General features: G+C 33.3%; 1 protein-coding gene across 2 annotated transcripts in view; it reads right to left on the reverse strand.

Annotated features, from left to right (window-relative positions):
• Positions 1-15,505, reverse strand: part of LOC150107718 (casein kinase I-like) — a 300,934-nt gene that overhangs the window by 216,005 nt on the left and 69,424 nt on the right. For both annotated transcript variants that reach the window (XM_090391487.1, XM_090391486.1), the window contains exon 3: positions 4,914-4,983. In XM_090391487.1, coding sequence (XP_090247613.1) covers positions 4,914-4,983 — 70 coding nt within the window. The remainder of the gene's footprint in view (positions 1-4,913; positions 4,984-15,505) is intronic.

Consider the following 15,505-nt stretch of genomic DNA (forward strand, 5'->3'; position numbering starts at 1 on the left):
TTCTGATCTAAGGGTTCTTGATGGCGCAGCATTAACAAACAAATTTTCCAGAACCCATAGAGGAGACAGCCCCAGATTTTCAATAAAGGAATTGGCTCTATCCAGGGGCAGTTTCTTCATTTATCGAATTCGCACACTTCAGCAATCTAAGTGATTGCTCACATGTGCCACAGAATTGATAGGTAGTTTGAGTATCGATAGGGCATATAAAGGGAAACCAGAGCGTAATGTCCCTACCTAAATAATGCCATCTTAAATCATAATTAAAGTAAAGAAACAACAATTATAACAATGTTGAAAGTTTATTTTTCACTTGGTTAGAGTATAATAAATTTAGTTTAATCCTTTATCCAAGTGTGAGCAAACAAAGTTTGCGCTTGAAAGTATCTTCAGGACTGGGGTAAGGTGGTACAACACCAGGCAACTCGTTGTAAAGGTGGAGCAAGCTACCAACACTCCTGTCTCAGTATCTCCTATAATGCAAAACACATCTCCTTGCGGATATGTCTAATGTTATGCATTAAGGGAAGGGCCACTACCCAGACTAGTTTCGACCTTTATTGAGGTCTCTTCAGTGGGAGCCAGGCCCAAGTTGAGATACCAGGCAGAAGCTTTAGCAGGTCATGCTTTTTGCAACAGGGAAACAATTAGTCATATTCTCATTAATACTGCCAAATATAAGATAATTCATAGTTTGCCATCCATGTTAGGATGCCAACTACAGTAAAAATACTACAACCAACATAAAAAAAAAATTATGGTGATTCTATGATAAAAGGAGTACTTTAATACATTGATTGCCATGGTCTAACTTGTAAACTCATTGGAAATCAATGTATTAAAGTACTCCTCTTATCATAGAATCACCATAAAAATTTTTCTCTTTACCCTCCTCTAGCTTAGCCAAATGTTCTTGCTTCTTACCTCACACCTCATTTTTTCTCTGCTAATCTCCTGACATTTCTGCAACCTTTCAATCTTGCACTTTTTTCCCTATGGACTTCACATAAGCATACTATTTCTTTCATGAGGTCCTCTTCATTCTCCTGATTTTCCATCACCATGCCTTCAACATTAACGCAGAAGATCACATTTTCCTAACTTCATCAATATTCTCTACTTCACTATCATGTGTTTTACTCTCTCTCCACACAATTGACACTCACTCTCCAAATCTCCTGTTTATTCACTCACCAGTCTTGCTTTTCTTCCACAAATCTTTCAACATTTGCAATGAATGAATGAATGCATCTTACACATACTGCACCAAACTAAATCTTATATTCAACTGTAACAACAAAGATGCCTTCATCATCATTGTTCTATTATGTATTTGCATCATACCAATAATATCTAGTTTAATACAAATATACAAGTTTTTCTTAAATCTATACAACTCATCAAACATTGAACAAACAAAAAACTACAACAAATTAACTTGTTATTAATTAAAATCTGAATAAATTGCTAAACTTTCAGCAACTTATTCAGTGCTCTAAGCACACATCCTTTCATGATTTAGGCTTGAACCCAATCTTGTATAGAAATTCTGAAGGGAGTGAAGATAAAGGTCTTTATCCCAAAAATGATAATTTCTGTAACTCAATCAGAACAAATGACGATCAGAAGAGTGGAAAACAGTATCTGATCATGGAAAGGAAGTAGGAGGATAAATCCTGTAGATCAGTGATTTTCAACCTTTTCCATAATACAGCACACCTAGACTAATTATTAAATTCTACAGCACACTATATTCTTTTAGTTTTTTTTGATGATCTGCCAAAAAATAGGCATAATTTTGATTGATTTACACACACAAGAAGAGGGAAGACCAGACACTAATAAATAAATGCACAAATTACGACATCATTTCTTTCAATTAATTTGTTTTCATAAATCTCGAGGTACACCTGAAGACCTGTTGCGGCACACCAATGTGCCACGCCACACTGGTTGAAAATTGCTGCTGTAGATCATTCCACTTGGCACTGCTATAATACAAATGATACAAAGCTGTCTCAAGTGTACATGTGACCCATTTATGGCATATTGGAAAGTAAAATGGTTAAGAAAAGATTGCTTTGAAGAATGGTGAGCAGAGAGAGCTGTCTGGTATTCTGGTTGGTAGATGGACAATATAAGTGGGACAAAAAAATAATTGGTAGTATAAAAGTAATGCCTCCTATTTTTTATCAAAAAATAATTTATTTAACACTGGCTTTTATATGGATCAATCCTCCATCTTTTGCAAGCATTCCATCATTTTTTGACAAATTCTCTATCATTTTATGTATAGTTATAGCATAGTAAGCTGCTTTATGCCAATTCTATAAAAGTCATCACTTCAACATCTGAGCTCTTCACAACAGATTGTTTCAGTTTCTCATTATCTGCAAAATGAAATCCTTAGTGTGCATTTTTCAGACAGTGTCAGATCTATGCTACGGGAAGATCTGCACAGCCAAATATTGCAATTACATCTGTTATAAACTGGTGTGGGGTTGGACAGTGTCATAGAGAAGGAGGATCTCGTGTTTCTGGTTGTCTAGTGACACACTAATTTTAATTTTTGCAGTATCTTCCCATACTATTCTGAATTGATTGTGGTGCCTTTCTAGAAAATAGTCCACAAGCAAGACCTCACCTTAGTGACTTTGCCCATGGAAAGATGCCCCAAGTGTACAACAAATGGATACTTTGTTGAAAAAACACAGAATGCTCATAAAAGATGAATAAGTTTAATTGTCAGTTTTATTTATTTATATAAAACTGATTCTATTTCATGTTTTATGTCATGAATAGTTTTGTGTAATTTTATCTTACTTATTGCACATGTGGAAGCATGGCAGTCATTACAAATATCTATAATGAAAAATATGAAATGCAGAATCTGAACCCTTAAATATGGATATAAAAACTTGAGAAGTTGTATAAAGTATTACAGTTTTTTTTTTATTTTCTCAAAACAATTTCTTTACACTGATTCTGAAAATGTAACCCAAATGTTTTCCAATTGTTTTTTTGAGTTGCTGCTGCATCATATGACATCACTACCCATCTCTAATCAGAATTCAGAAAACCCACTAATGTAGTCAATGTGTTTGTGAAGACTTAAGGTTTTATTTTTTTTTTTTAATCCTCAGAATCTGTTTATAATGGCAGAAAAGAAACTGATTTTTTTTTTTCCTAAAATAAAAGCAATTCAAAACTGTTAAGTATTAGAACTTGAAATGTATGCAAAAAAGTGATCGTTAATAAATACTAATAAATAATATATCACTGATCACTGAATGTTTTTTCTTATCTCACAGATTGACAAACACTAATATATAAGTAGCTCATATTTGCTTCAATGTTGTTAATTACACAAGATAAAAATTAGCCACAGCATTAACAAAAGCTTATAAACTGACAAGCTCCCAGGAATGAACATGCAACTATGATATATTAGGAGACCATGAGTAACATCTGAACTAATGAGATATCTGACTGACTAATGAGACAACAAAAAAATGTTTTCAAGTAAAGCCATGTGGATCATTTAAAAAAAATATTCCTCCTAAGCACAAAATATATATTTTTAAAGAAAATTAACAAAACTAATATATGAAATGAAATACAGTAGATTCCAGTAATTGGGCTGGAATAGCATAATTTGACATAATTACATGAAGCTGCACATAAAGAGTTTAAAAGGTGTATGTACACAGGACAAAATACAAGTTTGCATGAGTTTTTTGTTTATTGGGTAGCAAAATTAGTGACTTTTTGTGAATATAAAGAATTGGCTTTAATTAAAGAAATGCGATGTTTGCCATAAAAATAATTTCATTTATATACAAATTAAACACACATGCAGTTCTTAGCAGTTGATGTTCCAAGAATTGATCGAACGTAGCCTATCTTTTTTTTTTTTTGATTGACTGTAAGTGAACAAAATTAGTAGTCTCTAGTGAGTTCTATATCAGTGCAGATATAGCACTCCCTTCATTGTCCTCCTGCATGAAATAGGGTCATAATCCAGAAAAATATTTCTAGCAACCTCAGTAGTCACTCATTCAAGCTCAGGAATGCATCCTCATAATTTTATTCTTCTTCTAATATCCTCTGATGCTTTGCTGCAATTTCCTCAAATTTTATCATCTAAATCTTCATTTTCATTATAGTATTGAAGATAGTATTGTCAATGGATGTGAACTCTTCATAGTTTCTGATGTAGTTTGCTTCTCATTTTCACAATCAGCCATATGTGACATATTCATGCTTGAATGCTTAAAACCACAGTCAGTAAAACAGTTTTGAATGGTCCTGTTGCTTATGCACTATAAACTGTATTGCTTGTAAAAGATTAATGTTACACTGACCTCTTTAGCAAATAGTCAAGAACCAGTAAAATTTTTCATGCTTTCCATTATAATTCTATGTCCCAACTCATAAGTCAATTCATAAAAAAATCAGATATCATTCACACATTTTGGTTGGCATGGTAATGAACAAGTAGTCTCCATTCTAATCATCAAGGCCTAGCCCTTTTTTTCACTAGCTAACAGCTTCTGTTTACCAGTTCCTGACATATTTAAACACCATAGCACTGTTACATGATCCATTGCTTTCTTTAATACAAACAATGTAGCATGTTTACAACACAAGTAACCATCCTGTATAGCATAACAAAACAACCCAAATTCTCAAGATTATGTAATTTTTCTAACATTCCATGTGGTAGAAGTTACTGGCCGGCCCATTTAAACAGCATGGTGTCCCAAATAAATAAAGTGAATTCTTGTTATATTCTGATTTTATATTTGTTTTTCTAGACTTGTCCCAATAAAACAGTTCCCCCAGAATCTACTGCATATGAAAATGAATATACAATGTGCACCATGTCAAAGAAAATCAACAAAAAAACTTACCATGATTCCCAAGTAATTTATAAAACCTATATTCGAGATGTAACTGAGGGGCTTTTGCCTTCATTGGCTCCTATAAAGAGAAGAAGAAGAAGAAGAAAAAAACTATCATATAAAACAGATATTTGATTTCACCCAGATCCAACTCAAGTTACTGAATTTTTAATACCAAAATAAATTGACCCTAATTATAACAAAAATCATTATTAATCTACTTTGCTATAATCATAATTCTGTGAAATACAGTTGAAGAAACACTGAATTTACTCTGTATACATTTGCAATTTTTTTTAAATACATTATTAAAAGCTCTTGCTTTGATTAGAGACAATTTCATTATTTATAAAATAATGAAATTGTCTCAAAAATTTGTAAATAGTCAAAGATATATATGCAGTACTAACTGCATATATATCTTTGACTATTTACAAATTTTTGTAACCATTATCCTTCAGTTTCTACTAAGAAGCATATTTCTTACAGTTATTGTTTTGCATGCAAATGAACCCCTTAACAAGGGGTCATTTTCTAAATAATGTTTCAACCATTGCTGAATTATTATTGTTTACACTAAGATAAAATAAGTTAATGAGCATATTTGGGTATAATACATTATTCAATCCAGTGAAAAAACTTTAAACAGTAAAATTATTTAAGGTAAAAGTCTAATGATGGCACAGGAATTATAATATTATACAATAAGAAACCACAATTTATTCATTTATTTAAATGTCACTTTATTAACAGAGCAAAAAAAAAAGTTTCAAAAATATCAATGACATTGCCTACAAGATATAATACAGTCAATTAATGAAGACATATAAGAGTTAACTTTAGATTTTAGTTAGGATAGGGACATTTTCTCCCTACCCAACAAAACAGGATTTTTTTTTTTTTTGAAATTTTGTGCTGTTAAAATAAAGAATTTAAATCATCATCATTTAATTAAAGAAACTTTGATTTCTTATTATATAATATGATGGGAATACCAAAATTAGATTTTGTTATAAACTGATGAATTAGATCATTTTCCTTTATACATTAAAAATTTTGTATAAGGAAATTTGCATCAATCCCTTGATGCTTACTTAAGGTATCTGGATATTCAGCAAGAAGCCCTTTCTTTAAAACCTCAAGTTTGGGTTGCCAATCTTGACAGACTATTAATGAACCTTGCACAGCAAGTGGTTTCACTTGGCTGACTAATACAGACCATAACACTTCATTTTATAGTGACTTTTCAAAGTAAAATACATAATTATCAATTATATGCAATTTGTCTGTTATGTTTGATTATCGACACAGTCCTTACAGGATCACAGACAGGAAGCTGTCAAGGTATCAAAGATATGTTGACAGTATCTTCCATATTTGTCTACATAGGGATTTGTTTATATAATATATTAAATTTATATCATAAATAAATTTTTATCATTATTTACTGAAGAAAAAACACAAAAATGCAAATACTTAACAGTAACTATAAGTAAAACCATCAAAACTGCTACCAAAGTGAATGATAATGCAGTAACTAAATAACATGCAATAAGTTTCGAATAATCTTTCCCTATGTGATATGCTCAATGGCCTGTCACAGCCAAGTAACTTGGCTTCTTAGAAACCTGATACTGCTTATGAGGTATGAGGGAAGACATGAAGGAATTTCTGAAAGTAGGAAACCAGAAAAGAGGGATGGAGAGAGGGGGAGAGAGAGAGAAAGTTAAGACAGTGAGTCTATTGCAATGGCATGACAGAGGTGAGTTAAGGAGGGACATAACTGCAAATAAGTCAATGTGTAGGTTATGCAGAAGGAATATGTGGTTATATGATAGAGACAAATTAATGAAAAGTTTTTATAGGATTGATACAGAGGAAATTTTTAGTACAGGTCTAATGGGGAATGAACTAAAGGATCATCCCTGAAAAATTGAGCAAGAGTGTGATTATCAAGAGGTGTGAGGACTAGATTTTTCAGTTTGGAGAGTGGTGAATGAGGGGGGGGGGGGGTTATCATGTTTGTTGTGGGTGCCATGACAGTGAATGAGTTCAAAGCAAAGAAAGATATTTTGCAAATATTGGACAGTGCTCGGCATAATGTCTAGGACTTCCCTCAATGAGTTCACAGCCTCCACGGAGATTCCGGTATTATAATAATAATATGGTAGTTAATCCTCCCTACAGTGTATACTAAGTCTGTATATTGTGTGTTCTTCTGGCCAGTTTGGCTATTTTGTGGGATGAAAAACCTGAGTTTCCAGGAGGAAAAATCCTGCCAACCCCACATAAGACTGGCTAACTCACCTTCAAATGAAAAGTCCTGATAAAGGTTCTTCATATCCTAGATGGGATTCAAATCTGCTCTTTCCAATCAAGAGGGTTTTATCTATACCAACTGAGCTATGAAGGTGCTCATAAAAAAATCTGCTGTGACTGTCCAGGATGTTTTTAAATTATAAAACGTGAACTTGTAAAATATTGAAATCAAAATGTTATCAGTATAAAAAAAATATTTGATAGACTTTTTTTATGTACTAAAAAAATATCAAATAATGTAGAAACATAAGAGGGACAATACTGTTCTGGTTCCACCACAGTGAGATAGTCAGTAGTGCTGCAATTGGTAACATGAGCACAGCACACAAATAGAAAATGGCAGCTATCAGAGATGCAGGTGTGAAGCTGAGAAAGTGATCTTTTTACAGACTTTTTTTTTTTCTTGGAAAGAGCATCACGATTAATACAGTACAGTATGCAAGATCACAAACTGAAAATAATGCATCCATAGGATTCAGCTCATGAGAGCTCAATCATGGGTGTTGTGACCAGGTTCTCTCTTTAGTAACTCACATAGAAGCTGGTTTTCAAAAATGTTTAAAAACATCAGCAGCTTTTATCGATTTGTCAGCAGCCTTCAACACCGTCGGAAACAAGGCCTTCTATAAAAATTATATAAAATTATCCCATATAAAACAATAGTCCATATCATTAACAATATGCTAAGAGATAGAAGATTTATAGTGGCTATAGGTAATAAAACTAGCAGTGAAAGGATGTTAAATAATGGATTGCCACAGGGATCTGTTTTATCTCCCTTATTATTCAATCTGTATATATCCGATCTTCCCATCACTACATCAAGGAAATTTTGTTATGCTGACGATATAGCAATAATTATACAGCATAAATGCATAAGTCGTACAGAAGAAATTCTAAAAGCTGAATTATCTGGATGAATATTTTAATAGATGAAGACTCTGTTTAAATAGGAGCAAAACAGTAATATCCTGTTTTCATCTAAATAATAACTTTGCAAATGTGGAGCTAAAAATTGAATTGAAGAACACTATACTTCCATATAATAAATTCCTTAAGTACTTGGGAGTCGCACTTGATCGTTCTCTCACTTTCAGGCAACATCTTTCAAACTTGGCATACAAACTAAGGACACGTAATAATATTCTATAGTCTCTGTGGCACTACTTCAAGAGCCTCCTCTTCGGACAACAGCCCTTGCTTTGCTATTCTCAAGTGCTGAATATTGTGCTCCTGTGTGGCTAAATAGCCCTCAGTCAAGGATTATCGATTCTCAATTGAATCATACCTTAAGATTAATCACAGGCTCTATTAGATCGACTCCAATTTATTGGTTACCTCTTTTAGCAGGCATTATTCCTACAGAACTACGTAGATTGAATTCTTTAGTCCGTGAATTTCAAAAAATTGCTGGTAATCCAAACCTACCTATTCGTCAGGATCTTCCAACTCTTAAAGTCAGCAGATAGAAATCTTGCCATCCATCACTATGAGCAGCAGAAGAACTAGTTCTAAATAATTTTAATCCTTTATCAAAGTGGGAAGAAAGATAGAAGGAAAACACGAAAGTACATTTGCATAACATCTTTAAAGGTGATCGAATCATTACAGGATTGGATCTACCTCACAAACCTGGACAGTACTAAATAGGATTTGGACAAACCATGGCCTATGTGGAGATACTCTCTATAAATAGAACAGACAATCATCTCCAATATGTGACTGTGGTGCTCCACGACAGACTATGCAACATATTGTAAAAGAATGCACCTTTCATGCTTATCAGAATGACTGGAATGACTTTTTATAAGCGGCTCCTGAAGCTGTGACCTGGATTACATATTTATATCTGAATTTATAATGATATATATGTTTTTTCTTATTATAACAAATTAATACTTTTATTTTTAACTTTTATTTCTTTTATTTTTATTTTAATTTTTCAATTCCTTGGATTAGATCTATGTTCTCCTTCAAAGTTTTTAGCTTAAAATATTTTGAATTCTTCAATCCTGTTACTATATAATGACATCATGATTCTCTTTTTTAACATCATGTTTTTGTCATGAGCTATGTATGTATGCAGCTCATGAGAAACATGACTCTAGTTCTTCTTTATGATAATGCCCAACTTCACATCAGCATTCACATAAGAAATACAAATGAAATATATGGCTGGACTGATCATACCCATCCTGTTCATAGCCTGGCACCCTCTGAAGGATGCACTCTGAGGATACCATTTTGCAAACAATGAGGAAGTGAAACAAGCCATTTGTGAAAAATCCAATGTTGGAGTAAACTCATTTACAGGGTGGCATACAGATTTTATCCAGCAATGGCAAAAGTGTATAGAGAACGATGAAGAGTTTGTCAAAAAAATGACAAAATGCACACAAAAGATGAAGGATAAATCCATGTAAAAGCAATATTTTCTGAGGAAAAAAAAAGGGAGGCATTAACTTTTGTACCACCTTTGTACTATATCACACTGTAATGTGGGAAACGTCTTCAAGAATAATCAAACCCCAAAAAAGGCTAATTAGCTTGTGTATTTGACTGGAAAGCAAAGCACGAATACTGTTTTGAATGTAATTGCTAAAGGGGGAAAAACTAACTGTTACAAAATTTTAAATTTGAGTCAGCTTATATATGCTAAAAAAGTGTTATATGCAACTAAGCATTATGTAATTAATCAGACAACATGGCAGTCTGCAATTTTTACTTTTTCTGCAAATGAATAAACAGCACACAAATTACTAAAAACAGGAGGAGAGGAAAAAATGCGAAAAAAATGTGAGGAAAGTTAAGTTTTCAGTCAGTTAGTTACTGGAAAAATTACTATGAATGTAATGCAAGCAGCTATTCGTGAGAAGAAAAGAATTTCTCCTCAAAATGGTTATTAACTGAACAGCAGAACATTGATTAATAAAATTAAAATATAATCAACTTTGAAATATATTGCACATTCTGAATAATAAAAATTCAAATAGAGAATAAACTTCATGGAATAAAAAATATTAATGAAAAAATATAAACTGTGCAATGAATCTTAAAATTATAAAAATTCCAAGAGATATCACTATACAGAGAAAATATAAAAGTCCTAGCAAAAAAATTAATTTTGAACATATTAGCCAAGATCCAATGACAAACAACAGATTGTTAGACAGTATACAACATTCAGTGTAAAAGACTTAAGGATTAAACTAGAGAACAAAAATTTATTTAAAAAAATATTACACTTGATGTTTCATACTTCATGCTGAGGCGATCTTCAGGAATGACAGGAATAACACGATGCACCTTTCTCACTAGGAAAGGTGCATCATGTCATTTAACAAGTCACATGTCTCTGTAGCCAGTATAAATTGGAGGAATATGATGCTCCCAAGTCAGTGCAATTTCTGAATTGGCTGCTGTTGATAATATCAATAAGAGCAATCACAAAATCATGTTTTATCTGAGAAGGTAACAAAGTGAAGTTATAAGCTTCCTAAGGTCGAAAGATTTAATTGGAATAATGGTCATTCCAAGCAAAATTGCAGAAAGGTGTGAGATTAAAGATTTAGTCTGACCCTAAATAAATGTACTGGTACAAAGATGAGACATTTCAGTGATAATCTGCAAGGAAATGATAGCAAAATTTATAATCATGGTTAGGTTTAAATTTATATTTCATGTCCAGCATCTCAAATGGTAGAAATGGTCAGAAATCATTTGAACACTTTCAAATATCAACTTTGAGAAGCATATTGTTGGATCAAATGGCATCATAGTCAATGATGTCATTTGATCAATTATGGTGAAATTATGGTCACGAATCGCCAGTGTTGTATCATTTATGCCTTAATCATAAAAAATTTAGCAGCCTGATTTTTTTTTTTCTATCAGCAGAAGACAAATTTTGATAAAAATGAATTAGCAAACTTATGATTTAAATGAAAATATTCACTGGGAGAAAAAGAATTATAGACAAAATCATCAACTGTTTTTCTTCCAATTCTACAATAAGAGACATTGTTGTAGAATGTGCAACTATTAACAACAGCCACAGGATCCTTTGGGACGATGCTAAGGATCCAGATAAGTTACAAATTTGAATGTCTTTTCACATAAATTGCTGAAATTCTTCTTCTTCATTGTCCAAATCTCAGGACTCCCAAAGACAAAAGTATGGAAATTGTTATTAAAACTATTTCTATTATTATTTTTTTTTTATAGTAAGTATGGTATATATTTGCCTCAAGGGCTCACTTTAGTGAGTACAGGAGTGGTGAACTTAAGCTACCTGATGCTAGACCATGCCTTATTTCATGTAATATACACCTGTTATATTATCTGTAAACTGGTCCCTACTCTTCTTTCTTTTGTTCTTACTCTTTCATCCCCCAATCTTTCCTAATTTACTTTTTCTTCATCTCTTGCAGTGAGAGAGTCTGCCTTCTCTCCCAAGTATTTGCCTCTAAACAAACACAGAAGGCAATGGCAAACCACTTCTGTATATATTTTGCCAAGAAAATCTTATGAACAGAGGCTTAAAGTTATTGTGATATAGTGCTGGAAGATTGGAGATCTAAGTCAAAAGCACTGAAATGGCTACTGGGGAAGAGCAGAGAGGAACTTCCAATGAAGTAAAGAATAATGAAGCTGGATCAAAGCCTTCTGAAAGTTCGACTTCTGATAGTTAATCTCAGAAGATGCCTCCTCTTTACTGATTTACATAAAATAGTAAAGAGGAGGCATCTTCTGTAAGAAGCATGTATCAAGGAAAACTGGAACTGGTAAAGAAAAAAATTAGAACTTGAGTTAAGATTTTATTTATCAGTGAACTGAAATGGACAGGAATGAGTCACTTTGATACCAATGATTTCATTATGTATTACTCTGGACAAAAAATGGAATAGCAGTCATAGTTAGAAGAGAATACAGAAAATACATGTTGGGTTACAACCAAGTATCCGATAGAATAATTCTAATCAGAATAAAGTCATATCCAGTGAATGTTACACTCATATAGGCATATGCACTCACTATAGATTCAAGTGAAGATGAGGTTGAAGAATTTTACAGCAACATACAACAAGTGGTACACAGTATTGAAAAAAACAGATGTTCTCCTGATATTACGCGATTCGAATGAGAATGTTAGTTTAGGACTGAGAAATAAAGCAGGAGAAAGTTTTATTGTAAACACTTCCTTTCAACAACATAAAAGAAGATTGTATACATGAACTTCACCAAATGGAGAATACAGAAATCAGATATATTGTTGCCAGCAGAAGGTGGAGAAGCACTATCCAATCAGCAAAAACACTACCTGGTGCTGACTGTGGGAAAGATTATGAATTATTGATAGCTGAAGTTAAACTGAAATTAAGGGTTAAGAAACAAAAGGACAGTATCAGATTTGATTTCAATCATATAAATGTAGCATTTAGAGTAGAAGTCAGAAAGAAATTAAAAAGTTTGGAGAAGGCATGAAGAGAATTAGAAGAACTGTGGGAAGAAACAAGATGTACAGTCACAGACGACTAAGTAAAGCAACAAGAAAGAAAGATTGTAAATGGTTGTCAGAAGAAGCTGAAGTGCAAATTTCAGAATTTTAAAAACAGGCTAGGAAAGATAAGGACAAAAAAAAATCTAAACAAAAGTTGCAAGAAAATTGAAGAAAGCAACATTACGGGTAGAACAAGAGATCTGTTTAGAAAAATAAATGATATTACAAAGAAGTTTCCCTAGATTAGGAGTTGTAAAAAAGCAATTTGGGAAAATGTCTGATGGAAGAAGAAGCATTGAAAAAATGATGGAAAGAGTATGTAAAGGATTTATACAAGAAAGATAATAATATTGAAGGAGAATTTGAAAGGAGAGAAGTTGTTGAGGAACCCATGATAATGAAAAGTGAAGTGATATCAGCAATAGAACAGCTCCTGGAGTTGATGGAGTGTCAGTGGAATTATTGAGTGCAGCTGGGGATGAAGTAATGAATATATTGACTGAAATTCGTCAACAGGTTTGGAACAAAATATACTGGCCTAGAGATTGGAAAACATCGGTATTCATCCCAATTTCAAAAAAAAAAAAAAAAAAAAAAATCAAATCCAAGCGGTTGTGAGAATTATAGAACCATCGCTTTAATTTCAAATGCAAGTAAAGTTATGCTGAAAGTGATCCAACAAAGGCTAGAGCCATATATGCATAGAGAAATGCCACAAGAACAGGCAGGCTTTAAGAGAGGTTAGTGGAACTAGAGACAAAATAGTAAACATGAGATGGATTATGAAAAGAACAAGAGAATTTCAGAAGGAAGTATTCATCTGTTTTATTGATTATAAGAAAGCTTTTGATTGCACGGAACACAATAGACTGGATTGTAATGAAATCAATGGGAATACCTGAGCATCTAATCCTCTTGATAAGAGAACTGTATGACAACCAAGAAGCTTCAGTAAAAACAGTCTTTAGAGAAACAGTGTTCAAGTGGAAAAAGGGGTGCAGCAAGGTTGTATACTGTTGCCCTATCTTTTTAATATTTATAGTGAATATATTATGAGAATGGCTAACTTAGACAAAGATCCAGCTGGAATTAAGATTGGTGGCAGAAAAATAAATAATTTAAGATATGAAGACGATGCAACCCTCATAGCAGAAACTAAGGAAGATCGGAGCAGTTGATTCTATTGGTTAAGAGGAAAAGTAACAAAGCTGGGCCTAATTTAAACATCAGCAAAACAAAAGTGATGGCTTCTGGCAATTTAAATGAATTTATTTTAGAGGGAGATAAAATAGAAATCGTTAAAAGTTATGATTTACTGGGATCCAGAATAAGAAATGATGGTAAATGTGAAGATGAAATTAAAAGAAGGATAGTCATGGGGAAAAAAAGCAATGTTAAAATTGACAAAATTTATGAAAGATAGAGGTGTGAGTAATGCCATGAAAGTTAGAATTGTCAAAGCAATGTCCAAGCTTTCACATCCATACATCACTACTGGAAATAAAAGCTGGATTATTAAGAAGAAAGACAGAAAGTGAACTGATTCATTTGAATTATGGGTGTGGAAGAGACTATTAAGAATCCCATGGACTGCAAGAATGCTCCTTGGAGGCAATGATCACCCAAGAGAAGTTTATGTACTTTGGACATATTATGTGAGCAAATGAATCATTGGAAAAGACAGTTATGTTGGGGAAGATTGTGGGAATGAGAAGAAAAAGAAGAGGAAGACCACAAAAGAGTTTGAAAGGATGACATAAAAGAACTTAACAACCTGAACTTACAATTGCTGAAAGAAAGGATAAGAGGCCACGCAGGATGGAGAGCCTTTGTGCACAAGATCACCAAGAGTTGAAAATGATTGGATGGCACATAACAACAACACGTGGTATATATATATTGCACAAATGTTGGATATAATGCTTGGCATAATGTTTAAGGTCTCCCTTGATGAGTCATATCAAAACGTATAGACGAAGCCCTCTGGTCAGAAAGACCTGGATTCAATTCCATCAGTGACGTGAGGAACCTTTATCTGGTCTCTTTCGATGAAAGGTGAGTTAGCCGGTCTCATATGGAGGTAGGGGGTGTTTTCACCCGGAAACTCGGGTTTTTTGTCCCCCAGAACAGGCAAACCGGCCCTGTGAACACACACGGATTAGTCATGAATACATCCCAGCCATATGTCGGTCCTGAGCCTGGATAAAATTGGAGGGTTGGGGAAAGCAATGGTGAACTACCCTGTAAGAATCTTACCAGGAGTACTTTGTGGGCAATGCCTACAAAGTCACCTACGGTTGAAAAACGACGGAAAGGGAAAATCAGATCAATCTTGATGAGTCTACGGACTCCATGGAGTTGCCCATGTAATAATAACAACAAAAAAAACAAGCAAGCTGGCCAGAAGAATCAACACATAACTTGCAGACAGAATAAACTGGCATTTTAGCCTTAACTACCAGCCAATCTCCTTAACATTTCTCCCAAAAGCATTAGCCTATGTTTAAAAGCCTTAAATCTAGGCATAATTTTGCATCCTTATGACTGTACATGTTATGGCATTTTCTTCCATACATTAAATACTTAGAGTGAGAATATTAAAAAATTCATTTTTCTCATATTTCTCACTTTTTTTTTTGGTGTAACAGCATATACGATACATTCGCTGTCATTTATTATGGTGCTAACTGTGGATGATGACAGATCAAAATTATGACACCATTGGTCCAGCATGATAGAATTTCACAATGGCTAGGTTTTGTTCCAAATCAATGGCATTTAT

Source organism: Typopeltis vanoorti, chromosome 4, assembly GCF_054136105.1.
Source record: "Typopeltis vanoorti isolate ZY-2024b chromosome 4, IOZ_Tvanoo_1.0, whole genome shotgun sequence".
Taxonomy (NCBI): domain Eukaryota; kingdom Metazoa; phylum Arthropoda; class Arachnida; order Uropygi; family Thelyphonidae; genus Typopeltis; species Typopeltis vanoorti.